The 26,213-nt window shown below is 46.6% G+C and overlaps 1 protein-coding gene across 1 annotated transcript; it reads left to right on the top strand.

Annotated features, from left to right (window-relative positions):
* Positions 1 to 1,062: 1,062 nt before the first annotated feature.
* Positions 1,063 to 21,091, top strand: LOC144145350 (cystatin-2-like). Its single transcript, XM_077676920.1, has 3 exons — positions 1,063 to 1,380; positions 11,845 to 11,952; positions 20,835 to 21,091. The coding sequence occupies exons 1-3, from the start codon at positions 1,153 to 1,155 to the stop codon at positions 20,913 to 20,915; spliced, it is 417 nt and encodes a 138-aa protein (XP_077533046.1). The 5' UTR covers positions 1,063 to 1,152; the 3' UTR covers positions 20,916 to 21,091.
* Positions 21,092 to 26,213: the final 5,122 nt, after the last annotated feature.

The following is a 26,213-nucleotide window of genomic DNA, read 5'->3' as shown; positions in this document are numbered from 1 at the left end:
CGGTTTTAACATAATCAGCAACATCTAGACTTTATAATAGCCAATGTATTCAGGCAAGCACCATTGGTAACGTTATTTCTGGGTTAGCATTTAAGTTGTTAGGAAACAGATTTTTATGTTTCTTTTGTGCAGTTTATTTTTGAAACACCATGTCAGATGAGCATAAATAGCCGCCTATTTCTCTCCTAAGGCACACCTTGGGCACAAGTGAGTAGTCCCACGTTTCAAGTGGTTTTCTTTTTCTAGTCGCTCAGTTTTCTTCCCGGTACTTTACCCAGCAATCTACTGCAAAAAATTTTGTTCTCATACATGGCCTAGCGGTGGCGCAGTCATGCTTAAACAAACGTAGAATACCAGCATTCTAACCGTAATCTGATAATAACAATTTGGCACCGGTAATCGCTCTTCCTTGGTATTCATAACCCGCATTTTTTCCCCGAACTAAAACAATATACATCAGTGAAGTGATACCAGTAGAGGCAGTGTTACCGTATTGTGCTCACAAAGTGCTGCATAGTTTGAATATATTTGGCGGAATAGCGCACCATTCACTTTGAAAAATTCAATGAAAAGAAGTACAAGCAAATGCGGAGCAACGGAAATAGTCGAAGCGTTCATTTAAGAGCTTTCCCCTAGCAGGTTTTTTTTACATTCAGCAGTGTCAAACCTTGTTGCTAAAAACGAAACGTTAGAAGGCTGCATACCAATTATCAGTCCTATTAGCATGACAGCCCAGTGCGGCCTGGTCCATATTTCATCCGTTTGCAAATTTTTCCTCTTTTTTTCACCCATCTTAGAATAACGTAACCTGGCGTTTTACTGTGCTATTCTGAATCAACAACATCATAAGTTAAAAAAATCTGCTGGGCAAGTTGGTGCATTACGATTGCAAAAAATAGAACCCTACTTCGACAATGACAGTAAAGAAGGACGTCGGTCGTCCGGTCGTCCGGTCGTCCCGTCGTCCTTTTTTACTGTCGTTGTCTATGTCGCGCTCTAATTTTGTTAACATAATACGAACCTGCAGGAATTTATACGAGACGATGGTTTTGTTGGCAGGTTACGCATTCATTGTCATCTGCAAGATTAACGGGTTCTCCTTCGCTACCTGAAGTATCCTGCACAGAGAAGGGAGAGAGCTTGGAAAAAGTCATGATTCGCTTCGTCACCTTCTCGGCCGTCATGGTGGCAGCCCTTGGCGTTGTGTACGATGCGCAGGACGTGGACTACAGAGATCCTATAATCATTGGAGGCTATGAAACTCGAGATCCCAAAGACCCGAAGTACAAGGAACTTGCGCACTTCGCCATGTCATTTCGCTACGACGATAAGCAGGAGTACTGGGACACCGTGCTTGAAATGAAAGAGGTACAAAGGCAGGTAGGTTGAACCCGAGATGTACGATTTCTAAGATACATTGTGTGGAAATTTCCTGGTGATTTTAACAACACTGCAACTCTACTCATAGTGGTTAAACCGTAATCTAAGACACAACAGACGCTTCTGCACAAGCAGGAAAGACAGCCAGTTGTTTCTGCCACCCATGAGCACGCATTGCGCGGAATAGGTCGGAAAACACAGTCATACCGCGCGAACACGTGCTTTTTTCCAGTTTTTTATCTGAATATGCAGATGAATATATACCTAAAAAAAACAGGACGATCCTCGCTTTTATGTGTTTCAAACAAAGAAGGCGGAAAGAGAATTATTTTCGCTTTATTCTTGTTATCATCTCAGTGTTAACTTATATTACATTGTACGTGAATTGTTACTACTCAGCAAAATATACCTGTATTGATTGCCCATAAGTTAGTTTATCGCAGTTACGGCGTTAAACACGTAATATAGGGAACAATTTATAATGCTGTTCAATATTTGGATGACATATGCTACAATTCTAATCTGGCTGCAATGAGAACCTACTGCCCCTATATTTTCAGCCAAAGGGCTTCTTCAGTAAATATAACAGCTCCCGCAACAGCTGCAGGGCAGAATATCTGTCTGGTGTTTCCAGGGTTGTTTTCCATTAAAGTCACCTATGGTGGCTGAATATTTCTGATTATATATGATTTAACAGGTTACGCCTCTTATCACTGCTGGTAAACCAGTTTTTTCCCATACGCTCGTTGTCCGTGAAAAAAGTGCGGTACCGAGGAGGCGAGAATGTCGTAATCAGGGGAAATTCAATCTAACGTTGATTGATGGATTGTAGGGTTTAACATACCGACGCAACGCAGGCGATGAGGTGCGCCGTAGTGGAGGGCTCAGGAATAATTTTAACACCTGGGGATCTTTAACCTGCGCCGACATCTCGCACACACGGCGGTTTATGCTTTTCACCTTCGTCGGAAAAGCGGCCGCCGCGGCTGGGAATCGTACACGCGATTTCGTGCTCAGCAGCACAATGCCCTAGCCACTGATCCACCATGGCGGGTAATTAAATCTAACATACTTCTTTAAATTCATCCTTAGAGGTGAAACGCAGACAAAATACAGGTTTGTTTTATTCGAACGATTTCGTGTTTTATAGCGCCCCCAGCGCTTCTCCGGCAGCAAACCTGTTGCACAACCAGCACAACCTGTTGCATCGCTTTCAGTGTTCCTGATTGCAAAATATCTTGAAGCAATATTAGGAACATCTTACAAGGCTAAAAAGAAAGGACTGGTGAGGTGCTTGCGGAGTTTAACGACAAGCAGCAGGCCACAAAGCTTCTAGCTCAAACTCGACTGGCTGATCTGGACATCGGTGTCACACTCCACTGGATCCTGAACAGCTCCCAGGGTGTGATCTCTGAGCCAGATCTGTTGAACAAAACTGATGCGGATGTCCTTGGTGGCTTAAAGGATCTGGGCGTCGCTGCCGTGAGACGCCTCAACATGCGCAGAGACAAAAAGGAGATTCCAACCGAGCACGTCATCTTGGCTTTTGTCCGCGGAGCACTTCCACAACATATAAATGCAGCCACTATCCGGTCCTCCATCCATCCCCACATACCAAACCAACGGCGCTGTTTTGAGTGCCAGCGGTTCGGGCATGGTACAAACTCTGGTCGTAGCTGTACGACCTGTGCAAAATGCGCGGCACACGATCGCGCGAGTGACAACTGCCTATTCGACACCCTCACTTGTGGGAACTGCCACGGGCCGCATGCGGCGTAATCTCGCAAATGTTAAAAATTTCAAATGGAGAAAAAGGTAATAACAACCAAGGTAACTGAGAATATCTCCTTCCCACAGGCTCCCAAGAGGTTCACCTTTTACATGCAGAGCATTTCTTTTACTCGCACTGTCACCCGTCGTCCCTCGGCGTTGTCCGTTCTCAACAAGTGCGAGCACGCATGCGCGTGCTCCGGCGCTGAAAGAGGCGTTGCAGCAGCAGGTGCTACCTCCTCACCCTCTACTGCGCGCGCTAAGGCAGCGGCGAAGCGTCAGCGTCGAGCGGCTGATCCCGAGCGTCGAGAACGAGAGGCCGCCGCCAGTCGTCAGCGTCGAGCTGCGGATCCATCGAACCGAGAGCGAGACACGGCTTCGAAACATCAGCGGCGAGCGGCGGACCCCGCGTTACGAGAACGAGATGCCGCGGTCGGCCTTGTTGACGTAGTCCACGATGTACGCCGCGCACGCGTAGTGGTCGAGGATGATCTGCAGGTCCATGTTGGAGTCGAGAACCCTTCCGATCTACGGGTTGAACGCGTTCACGCGCTTCTCGGCGGGGGTCCTCGCGTGAAGCATGCACGGACGCGACGCGCCAACCCGCAGAATCTCCGTGTACTCCTCCCCGGGCCGCACGTCGAAGGCGCGCTGGAACTCGTCCGAGCTCGCCAACTCCCCGTGCTCGAACACCTCGTGCATTTCGTCGTACTTGGCCTTCAAGCGCCGTCGACGCACCCGTACGACAACAACTACAACTACCACCGCCAACTACCACAACCTAAGCCACGTGACCACCCCCAATGCTCTGCATTTACTCGTGTCTCTCGCGCGGGGCATGCGACGGGGGCACTTTTTCTCTGTGGGGAAGTACGCCGACGCAGCTCGCCGGGGGGCGGAGTGGCGTCTGGTTTCTACAAAAACCCAGTTAAGCGAGTCTAACCTGGTCCCGTCCCAACCCCCGCTGTGTTGCCTCAGGCAGGCCAAACCGTCACCACACCGCCTGCTAAGGCAGCAGCGGTTGTGGTTTCAACTGTCTTTGTTAGGACCCCGTCCTCCAGTGTGTTGGAGGGTGTCGAGGAGATGGACACCCGGGGCCCGCATGGGCTCCCACTACCACCGCACCGACTGTGCCACCACTGGCGCCCCCGACGCCCTCGGCGGTGGCAGTTCAAACGAAGGGCCCCCGGAATGGCGCCAATTCCAGGGTGCCCGGACCGTCGGGAACCTCTCTGTCATCTGACGAGAAGATGGACGTCAGGTCGTTCCTGCCTGAAACGCAGCGCAAGGAGCGGCCTCCGACTTCCAAGCCACAGAAAGGCAAAAAAAGCCAAATCCCCGAGTAACAGCCCCGAAAGACAACACATGAACAAAGACACACACACTCCATTCATTCTGGAATGTACATAATGGGTACATAAAACGTAATCCAATGGAACTGCAGAGGCCTCCTTAAAAATCTTGACGATGTGTATGAGATTGCATGCCAATCAGCCAAGTTTAATGTGTCTCCAAGGAACACCTCAATTTAAAACAAATTTCTAAATAGGTGCATGATATACAGAAAGGACAGAGATGGCTGCACACACTCTTCGGGTGGTGTAGCCATTGTGACCCGGAAATCACTCCACCCTCTCTCTTGAAACATTGTCTTTTACGCTATAGCAATCCATACGATAATCATTAGTAAGTTGATACGGGATGCCCCATTTACATTTCTCCTGATTTTGGAGTTCTGAGCTATGGTTTCGAGGCACTGGTTTACGAGCTACTCCAACCACGAATCCTCATAGGCGACCTTAATGCGCACAGCTCTCTTTGGGGCTCCTCCAGAACGGATGCTCGAGGTCGCCCGATAAAGAAGTTTCTTACACCCTTTGGAGCATGCCTTTTCAACAAAAAACAGCCTACATATCATAACTTCAGACACAATACATACTCACGTCTTGAGTTGGACATTGGTTCCGCAGTTCTCTTTCCTTGTCTTGAGTGGGGCGTGGGCACTGACTTGTATGGTAGTGACCACTTCCCTACTTCACTAACATATATAGGTAAAGGCCCAAGTAGTCCATCTTCGCATAACAGGTTTAATGAATCCGACGCAAACTGGAGTACATTCACCGAAACATAAAATCTACACCACACCACCTAAAACACCTACACGTGGAGGAAGCAGCCCAACTCATCACGGCGCACATCCTCGATGCCGCCGAAGAGTCCATTCCCCACACCTCCGGTGCCCCGCGAAACCAGAGGAGGCTGTGGTGGAATGAGCACTGTTGGCGAGCGCGGGAGGCCCAGAATAAGGCGTGGGGTATCCTCTTTCGCTACCCCATATCCAATACCCTTGTATCATTTAAAATGTTGAAGGCATTTGATGAGTGTGTGCGCCGTGAGGTAAAAGGAGAGAGTTGGTGCACGTTCCTTCCATCCATTAACTCATACACAGACACGCACAAGCTATGGACAAGAATACGCAAACTTAAAAGACAACATGCACACAGCCTGCCCCTGGTCAGCACAACACAAAAAACGCTTGAAGATCAGGCTAACACACTTGCGCAACACTTGCAACACATTTCCAGTTCAGCACACTACGCATACACTTTAATGAAACACAAAACCGCTTGTGAAAAGAAGTCCCTCTGGGACAATAACAAAGCAAAATGCGGTTACAATTTTCAATTTACTCTCTACGTGTTAAAGGCTGCCCTGAGAACATGTAAGCTTTCAGCTCTACGTGCAGATACGATTACATACACCATAATTCAACACCCACACCGAGACACTCTTGAAGCACTCCTGCACCTATACAACAAAGTATGGCTTTCGGGGCACACTCCACGCTCTTGCAAAGAGGCCATAGTACTGGCTTTCCTGACTGAAGAGAAGCGCCTTCCCTCTCCTACCAGTTCTCGTCCCATTCCCCTTGACAACCTGCCTGTGTGAGCGTTTCGGGAAGATGATAAACAGGAGACTCGTGCACCTCTTCGACCTCAATGGTCTTCTCGGGGGCTACCAGGCAGGCTTCAGGACTCGGTGATCTACCCACGAAAATCTTGTATTACAGGCATATATAAAAGAGGTCTTCCTCCACAAGCAGTGCTGCATGACAGTATTTTTCGATCTTAAAAAGGCATATGATACTGCTTGGCGGTAGGGTATCCTCAGGGGTTTGAAGTCCTTTGGCATGTCAGGTAACATGATGAACTAGCTTTCCACTTATATGTCTGAAAGACCCGTTCGTGTAAGAGTTGGAACTGCACTCTTTAGGGTTCATGTGCAGGAGAATGGCGTGCCTCAAGAAGGAGTTTTGAGTTGCACTTTGTTTATTCTAAAAATGAATTCACTCAGAAAGGCATTGCCACCATCAATTTTCTGCTCAATTTATGTAGGTGACGTACAATTATCCTTACATTCTTGTAACCAGCCTATCTGAGAGCGCCAAGTCCAGCTTGGTGTTAAGAAGCTAGCTGTCTGGGCAGATACCAATGCTTTGAAATTTAATGCAGTAAAGTGTACTTGTGTTTTGTTTTCGAACAGGTGTGTCATTCGGCCGGATCTAGACATGAAACTCAATGGTGTCTCAATTCCAGTCAGAAATAAACACAAGATTTTAGGTTTAGGCTTTGACGAAAACCGCACATTCATTCCACATATACAACAACTTAAACATACATGCTTCAAGGTTATGACTATACTCAAGATTCTATCCCACTCTCCATATGGTGCTGACAAACAACTTTTTTTGCGTGCTTTTACAAGCCCGTTTGGTTCACGATTGGACTATGGAAGGGTTATTTATGGGTAAGCAAGTAAAACATCCCTCAAAATGCTAGACCCAGTACTTCATCTGGGGCTTCGCCTGGCATGTACCACCTTCCGCACTAGCCCGGTGGGAAGCCTCTACGAGGAGTGTAATAAATGGAACCTAGAACGTCAGCAAGCATATACAGATCTTCTTTGCGCCTTTAAACATTCGTCCATACCTCACCATTCTTTTAAATCAGTTTTTTATAATACAGCTATGACTAAACTCCTGCTAAATCGACCATCGCTCTCCTGGCCCTTCTCTTACAGAGTTAAAGAGAAACCGTCAGAGCTTGCAGTCTACTTTTTAGATACCACCCAAACTACTGTAACAGATTTCATAGCGCCATGGCATCTCCGCCCTGCATCATGCGACACATCTTTCACATATATAGATAAAAATCGTGCTCCGAGATGTGCAATTCTGCAGCACTTCTTGTATTTGCCAACTTTGTGTCCTGCGCCGACCATGAACACAGCCTAATTTCACTAAAACTCCGAATAGTAATACTAGTATCTTAACGACAGAGGCCTATGGTGTACTGCTTGTTGTTAATCATATACTTCAAAGCCACACCCCACAATCCATTATTTATAGAGATTCCCTCAGTGTTGTGTGGGCGGTGTCAACAAAGTCTTCCAAAAACCACGTTGTAAACCTGATTGTCGAGGGTATTAATTCTGTGTATGTCCACAAATTATGACTGTTCCTTTGCTGGGTCCCTGGCCACTGTGGTATAGCCAGAGACGAAGCCGCGATTCGAAAGGATACTGCTATTACACTCCTGAATACAGTATAGATAACTACATTAGCCTACACGGACCTAAAGCCTCACATCAGACAACTTCACAAAACATAGAAAACACACTGGGCTGAACAAACAGACACGTTATACGTAATTAAATTACGCTTGGGATCATACACCTCCGACACACAATAGATACAAAGAAGTTCCCTTGGCTAGATTACAGATAGGGCACACACACGCCACGCACTAGCACCTGCGCACTGGATCTCCAAGACCTCTGTGTAGCAGGTGTGGAGAGGCCCTTTCTCAGATCGGGATCCTCATACAATGCAAGGGACTAGAACCAACACGACACACACACTTCGCATCCCTACACAGACAACACATTCCACTACTCCCATGTTATTTTTTAGGGGACGGCCCCATTATTACTCCCAAGCGTGCTTTTAGTTTCTTAGCGATGTCCAAAATTACACCTCATCATTTACCATTCATGTTGGCACACTGGCCCTTCACACCAGTCATCGTAATTGTCTTTTGTATCATTTTACAATATATATTAGTTAAGTGTTTTGTTTACTATCACTTCGTTCATATAAAATAACTTTTGATTGACGCTCTTTGCCCTTACTCAATCTTGCGCCATAAAAATCCCAACCATCATCACCATGATCTCCTCCAACACTGCAGACTACTGTATAAGCTCGAATCTATTGGCCTTCTGCCCATCAATATTACTGGGTTTTTGCATATTTTTCCAACCGCCTTCAAGTTGTGAGCATAGACTTTGTGCGTTGAAGTCGCGTTAAGATTGTACTCGGTTTCATTGGCAACAAATCTCTATGTGTCTATTTTTTTCTTCTCACCCTAATTTCTATATTTCAACAATATTTATGTGCCTTTTTTCTTCAAGAGCTGTCAGGCGTTGCGCATTCGTACTTAATACAATTTAGGCAATGAAAATTATGCATGAAATTGTTGTTTTTGCGTTGTATTTAAAGGATAGTTTTCAACCCCCATCTGATGAAGAATATATAGTAAAACGCCGGTGCGTAGGCGGTGTTATTGGTGGCAGTGGTGGTTTCAGTATGCGAATCAGAGCACTCCAAAAGAGACCTTGACAACCCGATAAAATATTCGCGAAAAAACATTTTATATCGATTCCGTGCGATCATTGGCGAGGTCGTTTTGACCTGAGAGTACATGTGTGCGCTGCCAGTAGAGTTTTCATACCGTCTTGGTAGTATCTGTCGCCAACTCACGCCGAGTATTTCAATGCCGGTAAGTTATTTTATCGTAACCTTCACCTTTAGACGGTACACGTAATAAATTCTTTCATCGGAGTCTCATTTCTCTGAATTCTGGAGCAATCTTTAGAAATAAAGCGTGCTTCCCCAACGCGCTTGACGCCCCGGTAAACAATTTACACACCGTGCAGAATATTAATACAAAGCGCACGAATTAAAATTATTTGCACAATAATAACGCACAGCACGATAAGCCTACACAGTCTATCCGTGGCAATTTGTACTTCTGGCCCCCGTCAGGAAGAGCTGTCGGTGTAGTTTTTAACTGGGCCGAAAAAGGAGACGAGCGTAAGATGACAAAGAAACAGCGCTAATGCACACCGCAGTGTTATGGACGCTTTCGTACGAGCTAACTCCTGTGAGAACCGAGGGCATTCCGCAAAGTAGTGGAGCATTGTTGTGCCACAGAAAACACCGTGCAAAGATAAAATGCTACCTTCAATTCAGCCGAATATTCGTGTTCTTAGTTAAGAGTGTTTAAAGCCTGTAGTTGCAGCGGCACCACGATGAGAATGAAGTAGCGCATAGGGTGATGTTGCGAAGTCCGGCCACTTTTACGCCAGCACTGGCACAGCCCAGCTATCTTTCCAGTTTAGCAGAGAAAGCTTGGTTAATTCCTTCCACATAGATTTTTAAGGCAGGATCAAGGAAAGAACGAGCGTATACAGCTCAATAATGTCTACCTTTGAATGTTGCACGGACGCTTCGAAATCTTCGTAAACCCTTACTTTGTTCTATAAAGCCGCCGATGACCGCCCCATGCCTTATAATTTACGGAGTTCGCGCACCGTACTGTGTCGTTTATAGACTTCGCAGATTTGCCATTAAAAAATTCCTCATTCTTCGTTTGACTCGTCGCCTTGTCCTATCGTTTCTTTTTATTGTCCTCGGGATTAGTGCGCGCTTTCCAGAACAAAATAGGTTATACCAACTACGAGAAGTATTCAACCTTGCAGTTTCACCTTTTGCATTCAACACGAATAGTTACAGAGGGGTTTTAAAGAATGCTAACGGTGATTTTCACTCCTCCCCAGCATATTCAGGTTTAGAGACATTCTACTGCTATAATTTTGTAGGGTGGCGTCCAGCCTAGAGCGTTGGCGGAAGACTTTTTCTTATAAAGACTTTGTTAAGATCTTCGTACAACATTCCCATGAAAAGAGAAAAAAAGCGAAATGTCACGCTGCCCTCGGTCATTTATCACCGACGACGCTGAGATATATGTAACACGGAGCCTGTCTACAGCTGTTATGGCCACTTGTAAAAAAAATTAATTTCCATTATCTTGTAAATACAACGCTCACCATAAACCATCATTTGTTTCTTGTGTCCTGCCGCCACGTAAGAATGCCTTACAAAATAAACGCTTAAGTTACTGACCAGGAATGATTCCCTAGCCCTACTTTATTGAATAGCTTTCTGAAAGCAGTGGTTCTTCCTATCGAATATGCCAGTTTATGCGTGCTGTTTTGTGTTAACGAATAAATGTCCTTGCAACACAGTTGAGAATCGTTATCATACCTTTGTATGCGGTTTTGAAATTTGATGTGAATAAAACTTGCACCGCAAAAAAGGGGTAATTTAAGCACAGTTCAACAAGTTGGAGAAATTGTGTCAATATTTATTTTTTGTCACTTTCCAACATCTCGCTGTAGGAACCACTAATATGGATTCCATCCGAATAGCTATCTAGAATGCGCATTGAGGAAAAATGCATTTTTGTCCGCGGTGGAAATGGAGAATCCCACTATTCTCCATTATACTATAATTCTCTATAATTCTACTTCTCAACAATGCCTGAGTGGCTTCTTGTCTTTAGTTGAGATGCTTCAATCCTAATTGTTCCTTTGTGAGCTTTGTTTTTAATCAGGGAAGAGAAGTAGGCCGATGGGTACAACAGCAAGGGGGTAGCAATGCCATATGCTGCCAGCGAGGGCTTTCCGCGAGAAATACGCGCATGGCTACGCTTATTATTCGCATTTACTCTTTCCGAATGGAGTGCTATTTAGCACTTTATTCCGTGTACTGTTTGCGCTGTTTTGGGGAATAATTTTTTTTAACTTTTTTCTGATTTATTGTGTTGGAGTTGCAACAAAAAGGTTTTGTAGCACCTGGATCGCGGCTACGACATGCGCGGCTAATCAGTCAGACTAGGTATTTCTTTTCATTATCTTTGTTTTACGTGCTAGTCCTTGAGCAGCAAACTTTTTCTACTGCACAGAAATAACTCCCGAACCTAGGGAACAAAGCAATGGATATAAGCAACGTTTCTTTGTTTACACTGCTCCGAGATGGACGCTTACCTGACTTATACGCGAGAAAGAAACGCACCCTCACCCCAAGTCGAGATCCGTGTCGAATATCTTCGGAATATAAGGCCGTCTCCGCATGATGAATACATGCCTTATAACCTTGTCCGCTCTACCCCGGATGATCGTCTTGTTATGACGTTATCACAGCTCCACGTATTGATGCTTCAAAAAGCCAATACCTTGGCGCAAGGACCGTAGATTTCACACTAGAGGTTGATATCACCTGTGGTGACACGCAAACGGTTCAAAAAGCCGATTCTCTTACGCTGATATAAAATTCCTACTGTTTAATTATTAGCTCAAGATTGTAAAAGTATGGATAGTACGATCGACAGGCACCTATTCATGTTTTTTTGTGGCAGTTGCAGCGATTTTATGGGTGATCATTTATTTGTAATTCACTTCAAAGATGGTTCGACTGTACACTCTCCAATTCAAAACTCGGCTTCTTTTACCTCAAAACCGCTTGAAGGTGGACATTTCAGTTATATGTGGTGATCTCTGCCCTACGTGCAGCCTGTCGCTGGCTGGAAGTATCGTCTGGTCTTCACAATCGCTCCCTCATCTTGCAAGATGAAGGAGGTTGAATATACCGCTGAAGGTTGCTGCCCAACACGCCGTAAGGTGAGTCTCGTGCAACAAAAAGTGTGGCGGAAATGATGTACGAACAGGCTTGCTTTGCATGAAAATGCAAATTATATTTTGCAGGCTTGGGCTTAAGAATCGTCAACAGCTCTGGTACATTGGGTACAAAGCCACACTAGACTCTGCAGTGAAAACGCGGGTTTGAAAGCTTTTATTTTACTGGGATCAAATATATTACGAAGTAATGCATTGCGACAAAAACGTAAAGGGTCAGTTGATGCTCTTTGAATAAAGAACCACTATAGGGGCTAGGATCCTTTCACTTCTTGACAAAAAAAGTCCATCAACTTTAGTAGGCATGAAATGTTTTATAATGATTGCTTTTTAGTAAGAAGACTTCATTTAGAACAGTGGCTTGGCGAAAATTGTGTTAAGGTAGAAGGATATGATAATTGTTTCGAGCTCACAGGGAATGCGCTTAATTTACCCCTTGACATGCGGACCTTTATTTTCCAACTGAACTCCAAATTAGGGCAAAAAGACGGGACAAGAAACGACGTGTGTTGTGGTTCTTGTTTGGTATTTTTTCGCCGTTTTTTGATTTCAGTTTGTACGCACCAACTAGCCAAAACTACCGTTCTAACGCAGTTTATTACACGTAATTCGGGTCATCGTGTCTTGTCCCGTGTTATGTTCGTTATTTTGGATTTCAGTTAGTGTGTACCAACAAGCCCAAACCACCGCTCTAACGCCTCTAATTTCTTTGGCCTTTCTCTCATCACAGTATGCACCAACCGCCAAACCACCGTTTGAACGCCTTTAATTTCCGTGGCCTCTCTCTGATCCCAGTGCTATTCTGCTGGTCCTTTATGCGGGTCTTGCTGTATACCCTACGTTATATTGCCACCTTCCCTGCACAAACAAGAACCATTCCGAGAAACATAAAACACTGCCTGTAAACACTACTTAACTGCCTCCACACCACATATACACGTTGTCCCATGCTTCGCCTGGGGGAATAATTTGTTTGTTTTTGGTGGGGTGGCCCTAAACACAAAACCCTAAGTTATTCTTCTAGCGAAAAATCCTGAATCCGTGTTAGTCTGACCTGAACTGGCGGAATAGACACTATAGCTGTGAATCTCCACCTAAAGTACCATTTACTTCGACTTGTCCATTGCCTGCATGCCTACTTTCATATAAACAATGCACCGTCCTTCATCACACACTAGGGCGATTTCATATAGAGGGTTCTACACGATCATGCTGATGGTCTCAAAATACACAGTTCGCGTGTCACGTTCCATTTAGTACCTGTTGTGTTGCACCGTTCCGTACAGCCAAGCGTCAAATAGGGTACCCCCCATCGCATGTCGATGAACTACTTCTATAGGTACCTCCACGGTGCGCTCCTCTCTAGCTCCCGGTGCTATTTATCCTCGAAGCGCGTAATACGTTTACAGATTTATTCAGGCCACTAACCTGGAGTACCGTTTGCATTCCTTCAACATTAGAGTGCCAAGATGCAGTGACACTCTTTTGTTTTTAATTGAAAACGTTTGCTTTGCAGCCTAAAACAGTGGGGGCGAGTGTGTCTAAATGTTCGTAAACAGGAAGTCTTCAGTCGGACAGACTAAAAGGCTCCGGTGATAGAGCCCAAAGAGCCAGCGTCTGTAGTCGGGCGGCCGGCCTGGGTTTAGTACCACACTATGTAGTACTTGCTGTCGGGAACGTTGGAGGACACGGCAAGTCAACACAATATGGTCAATATCTGTGGTCGATGCCAACGTGGTGCAAAATGAATATGTCCGGCCAAACGGAGCCCGTCGATCCGGGGGCCAAGTGTGGGTGACAGCTGGAGTAACAGCAGCCCCGACGCGAATCCATCGTAGCGCCACGTCCTCACGGCGGGTGAGCTCCCCAGGGAGGTTTGATCCACACGGTGGATGATGTGCGTGTGTGGAGCGCCCAATGTCTTTGTCGGTTGCCAACTTTGACATTGCGGCGACTGGAATTAAGCGTAGTGGATGCGTTGTTGCAGGCATACGGGTCGCCGCATCTGCCTGTTGCTGCCGAGGGGTCTACGTCATCTGGGCCCATGTAATCTTCACTCTGAAACGAAGGGTCGCAGCGTTCGCGTGAATGGTTTGAGACATGGGCACTAAATAAAGTACGATCTGGAGGTCTCGAACTGCTTGAAATAAATCTATAGGATGATGACAGGTTGTAATTTGTCTGGCATCAGCAGCTCTATAGCCGTCAACGCGTCGAAAATCGCTTTGAGCTCAGCAAGTGTTGACGGGGGCCTCTGAGGGGCGTAGTAATGGCAGGTTTGACAAAATTGCAAGGCTGGGTTTAAGACGACTGTTGATATAAGGCTTCCTGAAATACTGGCGTCGACGTAAAACGTATCTTGGCCAGCACTGAATGAGATTTGCGGTGCGACATGGCTTGACCGACCCATATGCTTGCAGTCAGTAATTAACATTCGGGCCCAAGGAGACGGTTGCAGAGAGGGATCTGGCAGCGTGTTAGTTTGGAGGCCCATATACCACCCTAAAGCAGCCACAGATGTGTACACCTGCGCTTTAAGAGATTGTGCCTGTCGTTGCTGGTGAACGAACTTATCTATAGTGTTATGGCCAGCTTCTTCCTGTAGTGTAGAGATGGGCGTTAAGTGAGGGAGGCAGGTGATACTCCTCATGGCTTCTTTATTGATGGCCTCTAGACGATCCCACTCCACCCTTGTCGTGTACTGAAACTGAGCCTGGTACGTGATACGTGGCTGCAGAATGGCACGAACAAGAAGCCGAGCCATCTCTGTGCGAGCTCCTCCCGATTTCATAGAAATCCGGCAAACTAGATGTAGCAGTTGAAGGGTGCGCCGGCCAGCTTCCCGGAGCCATGGCGTAGCTGAGCCTGAGGCTGCAATGTCCAGGCCAAGGATGCGGTGACAAGTAACTTTTGTTACTGGCTCGCCATCAAGATTTAGTAAGATGAGGCGGTTTTGCAGTTTTTGTCACGCCCTTTGATTGCCGGCGATAAGTAACACGGTCTGATCTCTGGATAGCATGAGCCCCATGTGTTTGCACCAAGTGTCAACCGTATTTAAAGCATTCTCAAGAGCTTGTTTTTGATCCGCAATGTTGGGAAGTGTCCACCAGAGCGTGATGTCATGTGCATAAATGAAGCATTTTAGGTCTTTCAATTCCCCTACGGTCCAAGCGGGGGGGGAGAACGGAAAGGTTGAACAGAGTGGGTGGCAGGACCGAGCTTTCTGGCGTGAAAAACGACTCTTTAAAGGACACGCCAGGCGCCGGTCATCCAATCCAGCGTAGTATCTGTACGATAGCTTGATGGCTCACATTGTCGTACGCTTTCTTCACATCTAGGGCAAGAGCAGAACGAATACAACAAGCGTGTCCTTCTATGAGTACGGAAGTAGAGAGCGCTTCAAGGCCGTCCTCTGCGCCGATGTGGGGCCGAAAGCCGATCTGAGAGGGATGGTACCAACCCATGCCCTCAAGCCACCATGTGAGCCTTGACGCTAGCATACGCACAGCCAGCTGCAAAACGTACATGTCAGAGCAATCGGCCGTACATTGCTGAGCCTATTCGGTGGTTTTCCTGCTTTCAGGATGCCTATGATTTCTGCGTGCTTCCACAAAATGGGTACGCATCCAGTGGCCGAAGCTTCGTTTATAGCGGTCACTATGACCTGAAGGGACTTCTCTGAGCAGTTCTTATACACTTCGTACTGTATTCCATCGGGACCCAGTGCCTTGTGTGTTCCTGCTGAATCGATAGCTGCTAACAGTTCCGCCATGCTGAAAGGGGAAACGAGACCAGCTGCCTCTTCCATAGTAAGGGGTCGGCCTGCCTCAAGTGCAAGACGTTAAGGTCCACCAAAGGTCAGTCGAGGCGTGTCCTAATTGGGGTAAAACGCCTTCATTGCCTCCTCTGAAAATTCTTGCAAGGAGAAACCCGATGCAAGGTAAGCATTGTCCAAGGTGTTCTGCGGCTTGCGGCCTCGTTCTATTGCCCGAAACGTGTGCCGTATCGAGGCTGTGTTTGTTGAGGGACCAAGTGAAGCACACCAGTCCATCCAGCTAGCCCTGGAAAGGCGTTATTCATGTCGTCGCGCTTGGGCTGTCAGGCGATTAAGGTGAATCTTGACACTCTCAGATGACGATTGGCGGGCCGCAGTCAGTTCCGCACGATGGCGGGAGGCCCACAATCGGAGCAGATGAAGGTAAGGCGTAGGTCGGGCTTCATTTACCCAAGAGATTTGCGTTGATGCATGCAGTGCGCTTTGTAGGATAGAAATCGGGTCGTCAGTCTCTTGCTCGAGTGGGAAGAGTTGGGATCTGAACTTATCCCAATCGATGACGTGGCTGCGTTGACGAAGTCGGAGCACCGGTCCTGCAGCAAGGCTAATATAAATTGGATGGTGATCACTCACCCAACACTGGGGCTCCAAATGCCATGAGGGCGCACCGTGCCCAAACCACCAAGTAAGGTCCGGAGAGTAAGACGGTGCGCGAGGGTGTGTTTGCCAACGAGGGGGGCTAAGAACATTTTTAAGAGTTAAAAGTTCGCACCCCTAAATGTGTCTTGAACCAGCTGACCTCTAGAGCTGTTCCTCGGGTTCTCGAGCTGTTCTCCACACACCAGAATCGGGACTGCTGTGAAGCTCTGGCGGAGGCGTGAAAGGCAGATTAACCGAATTCGGCTGGCATGACCACTGCTCCGTCGAGCGTAATAATATAGAAGAATCACTTCTGAATGGGATAGGCGAACTGGCACAGCTACCACCTCTTGCCAAGCGCTGCGTCACGAGGGAAGAGGCACGTGGGATTGTGGCAATTATAAACGTACGTTTACAATTGCTTCGGCAGAGGGGATGTCCGGACGCACTTCCTGGCGGTCCCGAATGCTTGGCGACGTATGGACACTGAACTGCAGCATTTTTAGAGCGCAGTTTGTTTCTTGTAGCAGGAGGTCCCATGCAGTTTTCTGGCCAATGCGGATGTAGTGTTTCAGCTCACGGAGCTTACCGGTTAAGTCCCTACACTTCCACTGGAGAACACAAGACAGGTTTATACGCCCTATGGTGCCAGTCATCGCGAGAGATGAGCCGCCAGCACCGATGCCAAATGCTGTAGCTGCTTGGACTCGAACATCAGGAGCTGCTGTGGTGTCATAGGCGTCTACCTTGTGTGCACCGTTAAAGACGGTTGTGTGGAAGTGAAGTCGTGAAAGACGATCGTGGGGTAGGAGGAGTCGGTAAGCGCTGCTGGTTGTGTCGCTGAGACAGTATGGCACGTCTTCTCCAGATACGCTGAGTTTCGGCTTCCAATGCTGCCAGGTATTGATCTAACGCGTCCAGTGTTTCAGTCTCTTCTATAAGGGTCGCGTCCTTACGGGTGCGTGAAGGGCCACTCCTACTACGAGTGACTTCACTTTAAGTCGGTTTAAACCATGGGTCAGGTACGTCAACTTCATACGATTGTTCTTCTGTAATGTCGGTCGACAGCGCTGTTTATCGATTGGATACTTCAATTGTGGTGACATCTGTTGGTGACGTGAAGTAGCGAGTTGTAGGGTCTGGCGTTGTCGCATCAGCTCTTTAGCCTTCCGCTTGGTGGGGCACAGTGGAGAGGTAATCTGATGATCGTTTGTCTTGCATAGTCCACAAGTGAACTGCGTTGTCGTCGTCTCCGCCACTTGTGCGGCAGTGTATGTGCATCAAGCCTTCATACCTCCGGGGAGGAGGCATTTGTAACAGCACACTGCAGATGGACGGTACTCGCGAACGTGAAGGACGCATCCTTAAAAGTACATGCGAGACGGTGGATCGGAGGGTCTCAGTGTCACATACAAGAGCGCCCTTTCCCAAGGTAAATGGCAGCAACCACGCGGTGCGTACAGCACTTCAGGTTTTGTAAAAGGGCGGCCGGGTCTTCTCCAGCCTCCACTCCGGAAACAACGTACCGTCGAATGTCAGTGCCTGAAGAGAGGTAGGCCTGCACCAGTACAGTCAAATGTTTAGAGACCCCAAATGCTTGCAGAGACTGTAGAAGGCTGACATATTTTATACTATGCACCCAGACGGAAATGGTGTTCGTGGAGTGGTGTGAGGCCGAGCCCTTGAATTCACTTACATGAAGGTAGCCGTACAAGGTACGCTGAATGATGTGACTGGGGAGCCTGGGCATGTCGAAGATGCACTGGGGCTTGATTACATCTTGTATGATGAGTGGGATGACATGGACTCCGGCGGACGAAGATTGGTACGAGGTCGTTTCCCCCCGGGTGAGACGGCGACGTTTTCGCCATCCTGAGATGGAGGGTCTGGTAACCTTTAGGAGCGGTTGACGTCCCATGCTCTGATGGTGACCATGGTGTCTGCACTGTTACGTCCATCGGGCAATGATCAGGAGACGGCACAGTCATCACCTCGGGAGTCAAGGTTAGCCGCTGTTCAGTGGACAGCGCCATAGTCTCCATCTGATCACTTCCAAGTAGTGGAGAGGTGACTTGTGCAGGCACTGCAGTTCTCATACCAATCGTTGGCAGCGACGTAGCTGCTGTTGATGCATGCCATGGCTTCCATCTTCAACCAAAGGGCAAGGTAATAACAAAACGTTTGTTCAGGCTGCATTTAGCACAACAGTATTCTGATTGATTATCCAAACCAATCCGCACACCTTTCGCTCATGGAGCATATAAATTCTCAAGTTAACTAATAACCTTCCGTAAAGCAGCGTGTATATACGCAGAAAAAAGATTCAAGGAAGCCGAAAAAATCCGAAGAAATAAAGTGCTTAAGATACGCTGGATAACCTAAAACCTAGCGTACCTTTTTCTATGCTAGACCAAACGTACCACATTAAATGGTAATATTTGCGAAGGTTACAATATAGCATTCCAAACACCCCACCGTAGTGCCACTGCTGTATTGGAACTGTTGGGCGTCGTCAATACAGGCGCGACAACAAAAGAGGCTCAGAGGCTCAATCACCTACCGCGAATGTCGTTATCCCATACTGCCAGGCAAATCATGCACGCACTGAATCTCCGAGCCTCACTAATTACCAATACCCCGCCCCCAAGAAATTCTCGCTCAAGTGCTCATTAGTCTGCTGCCACGGAACGTGCATACGGTACACTATAAAAACGCAGAAAACAACTAGCCCGAACATTACCCAGGACATACTTCATAAAACCAAACACCACATACGTGAACGCGGCCCACTATCAGCATGGCGACATGTATTCCCTGACGAATCTATATAACCTAAACGTGCTACTTCTCTCTTGTCATAAGGTAAGAACCAAATATCTGGCATCGACAGACTAGGCAACAATGGCACAGCTATATTTGAGAAAACGTACTTTTATTCTTGAAAACGCACTCTAAGAAATCTGGGGCGCAATTCGAAAGTTCAAAATTATCATCATCATCGCCAGCCTATCTCACCCACTGCAGGGTGAAGGCCTCTCACCTTATTATCCGATAATCCCGGTCATGTTCTTACTACGACCAATTTATCACGGCGTATTTCTAATCTCATCTTCCCAACAAACTTTCTGCCGCCCCCTGCAACACGTGCCTTATCTAGGGATCCACTCTGTTACCCTTACCAACGGTTTTCTTGTATTTGTATTACATGCCCTGCGCACGTCCATTTCTTCTTAATTTCTACTATTATGTCCTTAACACGTGTTTGTTGCCTGACCCACTCCGCTCTCTCCTTGTCCCTTAATGTTACACCTATCATCTTTGTTCCATTGCCCGCTGAGTCGTTCTTTATTTAGCTTGAACCCTCTTAGTGAGCCTCCACGTGTCTGCCCATAGTTGAGTACAGGCAAGATGCAGCTGTCATACACTTTCTTCTTCATGGGCAATGGTAGGCTGCCATTCATTATCTGAGAATGTCTGCCGTGTGCAGTCCACCCCATTCTTATCCGATATTGTACTCGTAACTTGTTTCGCAATTTGAGTCGCGAAGAACACCGTCACCCATTTTATATCGACATGCAATTTGTTACCCTTTTTCTCCATCTCATCTGTCGCGACCTGAGACGAGGGAATGGGCTGCTCCGGCTTGCATACTCGGAATAGTCTCGAGGAGCGAACCGTGGTTGTCACAAGCAGGTGCGAATGTCGGCCCCGCTGCGCACGTACCCAGACGTACAAAATAAAGTTTAGCAAATTCTGTTTGTATGCCCACGTTTTTTAAGGTGGTACTACGTGTTTTTTAGACTGGCCAGTTCCTTAAATTTTGTTGTTTGGTCGGCTTAAACTGTTATTTGTCTGCGCGTAAGGCGTCGTACCCAGACTTAGATTTTGCTTGGAACAATTTTATATGGCAAAATAAGTAAACCGGGGTCCCAATGCAATATCATAACAGTAAAACAATGCAAAATACTGGCACTAGACACCGCAAAAACAACGGTTATTGCTACGATATTCGTGCACATTCTGGATAACCAAATCTGCTATGTATGTAAGTCATATATTCTGTGGTGCGAAATACTGAGCCCCTGGTGTTGGCTGGTGGGTTATACACGATATGCTGCGGTTTCATTATCTTTGACGTCGACGATACGGTGAATCAGATTTGAAGGCGCCTTGATCAGCCAAGACTTTTTGCTCGTCAAGCTGTTGGGTTAGAAAAATACAAAAATTAATCATATTTCTTCTGGCCAGAAGTTTTTCAGGAAACCATAATTTTGTAGTTAGTACTTTAAAATTGCAGATAAAAATATTTGATTATTCTTCCGTCACCATAATACTCCTTCGTATATGTTCTGCTTAACAAATTCTGATGGAGAATATTTTAACATATGAAACGTAAGGATGCGTATTACGGAATACAAAGCGTAACAATATGAAATTGTATTCTATTTTTCAGGCAAAAGCTGCCTGCGTGGCCGTCGTTTACGAGGTATCGTGGAAGAAGAAGCGAGAAGTCACTTCGCTGAAATGCAACTAAGAAGTTGTGGTACTATCTTAGCATGCAAGCCACGAATTTGATGAAAACTTTAAATAAAGACTTATTACAGGGTACATAATATACATACTCGGCATATAGTGAACAATCCTTGCAATCAGTCTTGTATTCCTCGACCTCGCCAAGACTATGCAGATTTGTAGGCTTGTGTAAACAAATATGAAGGCTACAATGCCGTAAAAACTATGATTTAGGAAAAACATTGGTAGAATAAAAACACCACGCACCAATTGATTTGCTTCTGATTGGCTTTCTCAAAAGAGAAGCGGTATAAACAAGAAAAAACAGCCCCGGAAAGTTCATAATGGGGCCGGAGATGACACAGGCAGTCCACGAGTTTCGGGAACCGTAGGGTGACGCACTTCGCCAAGCGAACAAAACGCGCACAGGAAGAGAGCAAACGCAGCCGTCGTGAACATGGGAGAAGTGACAAAACTACTTCACAGGGTACACAAAAAGACCACTAAAGTGTGAACGTCATGCACACTGCTTCGCTCCTTTGAGGCACGACACCCCATCATGCAGCAATTGTCAAGGAGGTGGAGGCGACCTTCTCAGGAACATGAGAGCGTGGCCCGAAACTTCTATCATACCAGAACAGTTTGGGGAAGAGCACGGTTTCGCACACGCACCAGAATACACACACCTCAAGCCAGCGAACAATGTTCGTAAGGGATGGCAGTTATAGTGAGCACGATAGAACTCGTGACAATATAGGACAAACACATTTGATTTCAGGCGGACATTTATTACCCGAAATGTGAGGCATGCCTACGTGGACAAAAATCACAGTTAGTATTGAAGGACTCGCTCCGGCCGCGCTGTCCTACATCTGACGAAAATATATAGCTTTCAGTGGGCTGCACAAAAACCGACTCATCCAGGCATTAATCATCGCCATAAAAACATACAGTCTTCCGTGTAACGGTCTTAGTTATAGGAAAATATAGATAGCCAACGCCGTCATCAGAACAGCATAAAAATCAACCAATTGGCCTGCCGATCTACACCACTAACCAAGAACTATATGATATCTGAGAACGCAACACCTTAAAAGACAATTGCCACAGGATTCTCACGTAGGAGAAAAAACCACGTCCCAAGATACGAACACGCACAGCCATTCTTACTTGATTAGCATCCCGGTCCGAAGTACACCTCATCGGAAAGAGGAGACATGACTCAAGAGAAACGAAAAGAACTCGACCACCTACGAGTCCCTAATTTGCCCAAGACGTGCCACAAAAAGAGGGGGACCGCCAGAATGACCTTGGTAAAGGGAAACATTCGGCAACCATAACAAGTTTTTGTGCAAAGAGAGAGGCGTAGGATCCAACGGTTCGGCCACAGAGGGCGCTATCGACTTGAAATATACTCCTCGACTTCATCACCTTCAGAAATCAAACCTTTAAGGAAGCTGAAACGACTGCCCTTCTTCTTGGCGTAATATAAGGCAAGACTAACACCAAAAACCTAAACGTCATAATGGGGTCAACAAGAGCCATTCGTAACATTGTAGCCGAAGGAATACAAACCAGCTCCAAGAAAATCCTCCCCAGAGGATTGAGATAAATAGATGTCACAAGGTGCCCACCCGACGAGGGCTTTTAGGGCAACAAATTCGCAGACGCGTGCAAGACAAACGTTACTTGCCGCCGCGTGCTTTATCATTTGTACGCCCTCCCAATATTATGTACAGCGAACGCCTTTTTATGTCACTCTTAGAAAGAAGGATTTTCTCCGATCCAGATTTCTGCTTTTGAGTCCCTAACACTACCAGACAAACACATTTCCAAAAATATTAACGCTCGTTTTTTTGCTCTTCAATAGATAGAGCGAAGATCGCTAATAATGTCAAAAGAAAGCTAACGTAAACCACACTAAATATAATTGCCCTAATACTAGGCAAGCACAGAACAACGCACATTGTTCTCCAGAAACATTGGATGCAAACCTGGCGAGCGAGCACCTGGTGTACAAGCGCAAGCTAATCGACTGGGCCTGGAGCGGGGTAGGCGCCACAATGGTTCTGTAAAGAGGGCTCCTCTATATTTCCTTGCTCAAACCCTTCGCCTCTCTTTCTCAGTAATGTTTATGATGTTTATAATGACGTGGATGCTTTCTTACCAATGTGCGGGTGAAATTCGCAGGGAAGTCATTCGCTTCGAGGTATGCCCATCAAATGTTTTTTCTGTGGGTGCAGCGCATGTAGCGGCAAGCGCTTTAAGCCGGTTGCCCCACTCCTTGTAATGATCAGGAACGTCAAAGAGATATGCTGTGACAGAGGTAACAGAAGATGCCAGACTATAGCATGTTTTAATTTGGGTAATGGTTTCTGATGTGTCAAACAGCCCTAATAAATGAACGAGTTGAGATAGACAGATTAGTTATGATTAGGTGTTTGTAATTGAAGATGTATGTACAGATCATGCAAGGGAAATGGTTTTGCGCAACTCTCAACTACACGTCCGAGATGGTGCCCAAGGGAAGGAGGCTCCGTGTAGAACCTGTCTTCATGTTTCCATTATGTGTCTAGTGCTGATCGACCCGCTTGCACCTGGCGGTTCTGTTATTACTCTCGAACGGTCTTCCGCTAACCAACAGGGTAATTTATATATTTTTCGGCACTAAACTGGCACCACATCAAACTACCCTTGCACGAAACTTGGTTTAGGCACCCACGAAGCCGCACATAAGTGACGGAGCACTTCCATTCCCAAGTGTGCAGATGGTTTTAGAGTAGAAAAAGGTAGTTGGAGGAAAGCGCTTATCCCATTATCTAATAGAAGTTTTCACAGAAAGCGTTGACTCACTTCTTGGGATTACGAACAAAAGCAACTATACAAAGCTCTTATTGCACGAGTCGCGTTTCGAGGGCTCGGTGCAGCACTCATTGAAGAATGTTGCGCCGGCCACGCAAACTGCGAACTATGTCGTTTCTTTTAATTTCGTTCATTATGCCAATTTCAGTAGGCAACGTAATGTAGCAGTAACCCGACTTGGTTTTTTACCGATGAGTACTCGGCATGTACTCGGTTCGTACTCGGCATGTACATCAATGCTGTTCATTGCGATGCAGAAAAAGAATACGGTGTAGCGTGTCTCAACCGAAGCAGCAACTGTAGCGGACGGTGTGGCGTGTCTCAACCGAAGCAGCAACTGAGGAAGAGGCACGCGGACAGGGTTTAGTATAAAGAGCAGATGGAGTGGAGAAGGAGAAATGAGAGAGGAGAGACGCGCATGTGGGCTTATCGCGCAGCTGGCGTGTTGCCGTTATGTTGAGTGATGTGGTGTTTAGTAGCGACAGAGGGAATTCCACTTTCGGGTCCACACCGGGGGCAAAGGCACGCAACTACTGTGGTGTTACGGTGACTAGACGGCGGTGCTCGAGGCGACAAAACTCGTTCATCATGTTCTTGTCGATGTTGTCGCCTCTGTGGTAGAATGTGTAGCCTCCGTCAGCGTTAGTAAGGTAAAGGCTGTTTATGTTGGTCACCGGCTGAGAGCAACGTACTCACCCTCGTCTTCGCAGCTTTGTTTTCTCCTTCTTCTTCAGCGGTTCCCCTACGGGAAGATGGCGACGGTAGTTAAGCACAAAGCTATCTCGAGATGGATTCTTTGGTTGGCCAATGTCTAGGGGCATCCTGCCACAAACATCATCACAGGCGCTGCGGACGGGTCACGGACGCGGGACACCCCCCCGAGCAAGAGACGCTAACATCCTATTCTAAACTTTTCAGTTCGTCGTTTCTATTGACGTTCAGCTTCGCGTGCCTTCGTTGTATCAGTAGCTTCTTAACGTAGTTTGAATGAGTCAAGGACTTTAGGCCCATTCGTAGCACTTGCTCCTGTCTCGGTTTTGAAGCACAGTGGGAAGAGCGCCGTGTAACTGGTGTTCCGGCCAGAGAGTCATGGGATCGAAACTGGGCGCCGCTAGCTATTTCTTTTTTTATAGTGTAGGCTAAGAGGTGCGGACAACGGACAGACGCCGGACATAGCCCCGAGCTAGAGATGCTTTGCATCTAAAATATTTCTTTCTACCATAACATGACTACCAACTAAAAACGCCATAGAGAAACTCGCATGCTGTCCTGACACAATTATTAAAACAGCCTAGATGGGAGGTGACATTGTAATCCGAAGGAATGAGCAACCGTCGGTAGCGACGTTCTAAAAATCACTACCCAATGATCCTACTGACTACTATAATCAATTTATCACAGATAAAAAAGCTGAGCTTGTTAAAAAAACAAATAATAAAACAACGGCTCACTTCTGAACCCTTTGGGCCCTGTGGCCGGTAAATTCTACCTTCTCACTAAAATTCACAAGGTAAACACCACTGGCCAAACGCATTGTTTCTGGCATTCGCACTGTTACCTAAAACCTCTCACGCTATGTGGATCATCTCATTCGCGACATTACGCTGAGTTTCCTATCGTTCATTAAGCATACCAGTGATTTTCCCAGAAATCCGAAAAATTGAAATTCCTGATTACTGACTCCTAGTCACCCTCGATGTTGCGTTAGTGTACACAAACATCCAGCATGAAGTTGACATCAACGCTGTGACATTTGCCTGTAAGCAGTCAGTGTGCGACAAACCTATCGCTTCTTCTGCTCTCCAAACTTTTCTTTGACTTATTGTTGAGCTTAGCAATTTGGAGTTTGACGGGGTCCATTACGTTCAAGACAGCGGAACGTCAACGGGAATTCGAACAAGACCCAACTACGCCAATATCTTTATGGCTTACCTTCAATTAAACTTTCCTGACAATCACAATTTAAAGCTATTGTACTATGAAAGGTATATTCTTGACGTATTCATAATCTCGCAGCACGGTGACGCCTTCTCCTCACATCTATTGTGGCATTTATCCTAGCACATCGAAGTAATTGCCTTCCTCATTCCTACTCGAGGGGGAATAGACTTTATTAAAGCCATAAAAGACGTCGGGTAATCAACCGGGGCTGGTCCTTACGTCCGAGGTCCAATTCGTCGTGCAGGCCTAATCTGCTAAACATATCAGCTCGCGCTGACCCTCCGCGTCCGAGGCCCTCATCGCTGTCTACAAGGGGTTGGGGCGGTCTCGCAGTCGTGCAGCATCTTATAGTGCCGGATGGTTGTGGTAGGCAAGCACCACGTGGTTGATGGTGCTGCGGGACTGTTGTCATTTGGGACATGCAGGTGAGCGGTAAAGCTGGTGGTAGAGCACGTTCATTGTGGATGGTGTCGGGTAGGTGTTGCTCTGGAGCAGACGCCACTTGACTTGCTCCACG

Source organism: Haemaphysalis longicornis, unplaced genomic scaffold, assembly GCF_048455015.1.
Source record: "Haemaphysalis longicornis isolate Haplotype H1 unplaced genomic scaffold, Haemaphysalis longicornis Haplotype H1 scaffold_7, whole genome shotgun sequence".
Lineage (NCBI taxonomy): Eukaryota > Metazoa > Arthropoda > Arachnida > Ixodida > Ixodidae > Haemaphysalis > Haemaphysalis longicornis.
This window is presented reverse-complemented; position numbering and strand designations above follow the sequence as displayed.

Coding starts and splice junctions, on each gene's coding strand:
- LOC144145350 (XM_077676920.1), top strand. CDS start 1,153: ATGATTCGCTTCGTCACCTTCTCGGCCGTCATGGTGGCAGCCCTTGGC. Junction 1,381..11,844: donor TGAAAGAGGTACAAAGGCAG/GTAGGTTGAACC, acceptor CCCTACGTGCAG/CCTGTCGCTGGCTGGAAGTA. Junction 11,953..20,834: donor GCTGCCCAACACGCCGTAAG/GTGAGTCTCGTG, acceptor TCTATTTTTCAG/GCAAAAGCTGCCTGCGTGGC.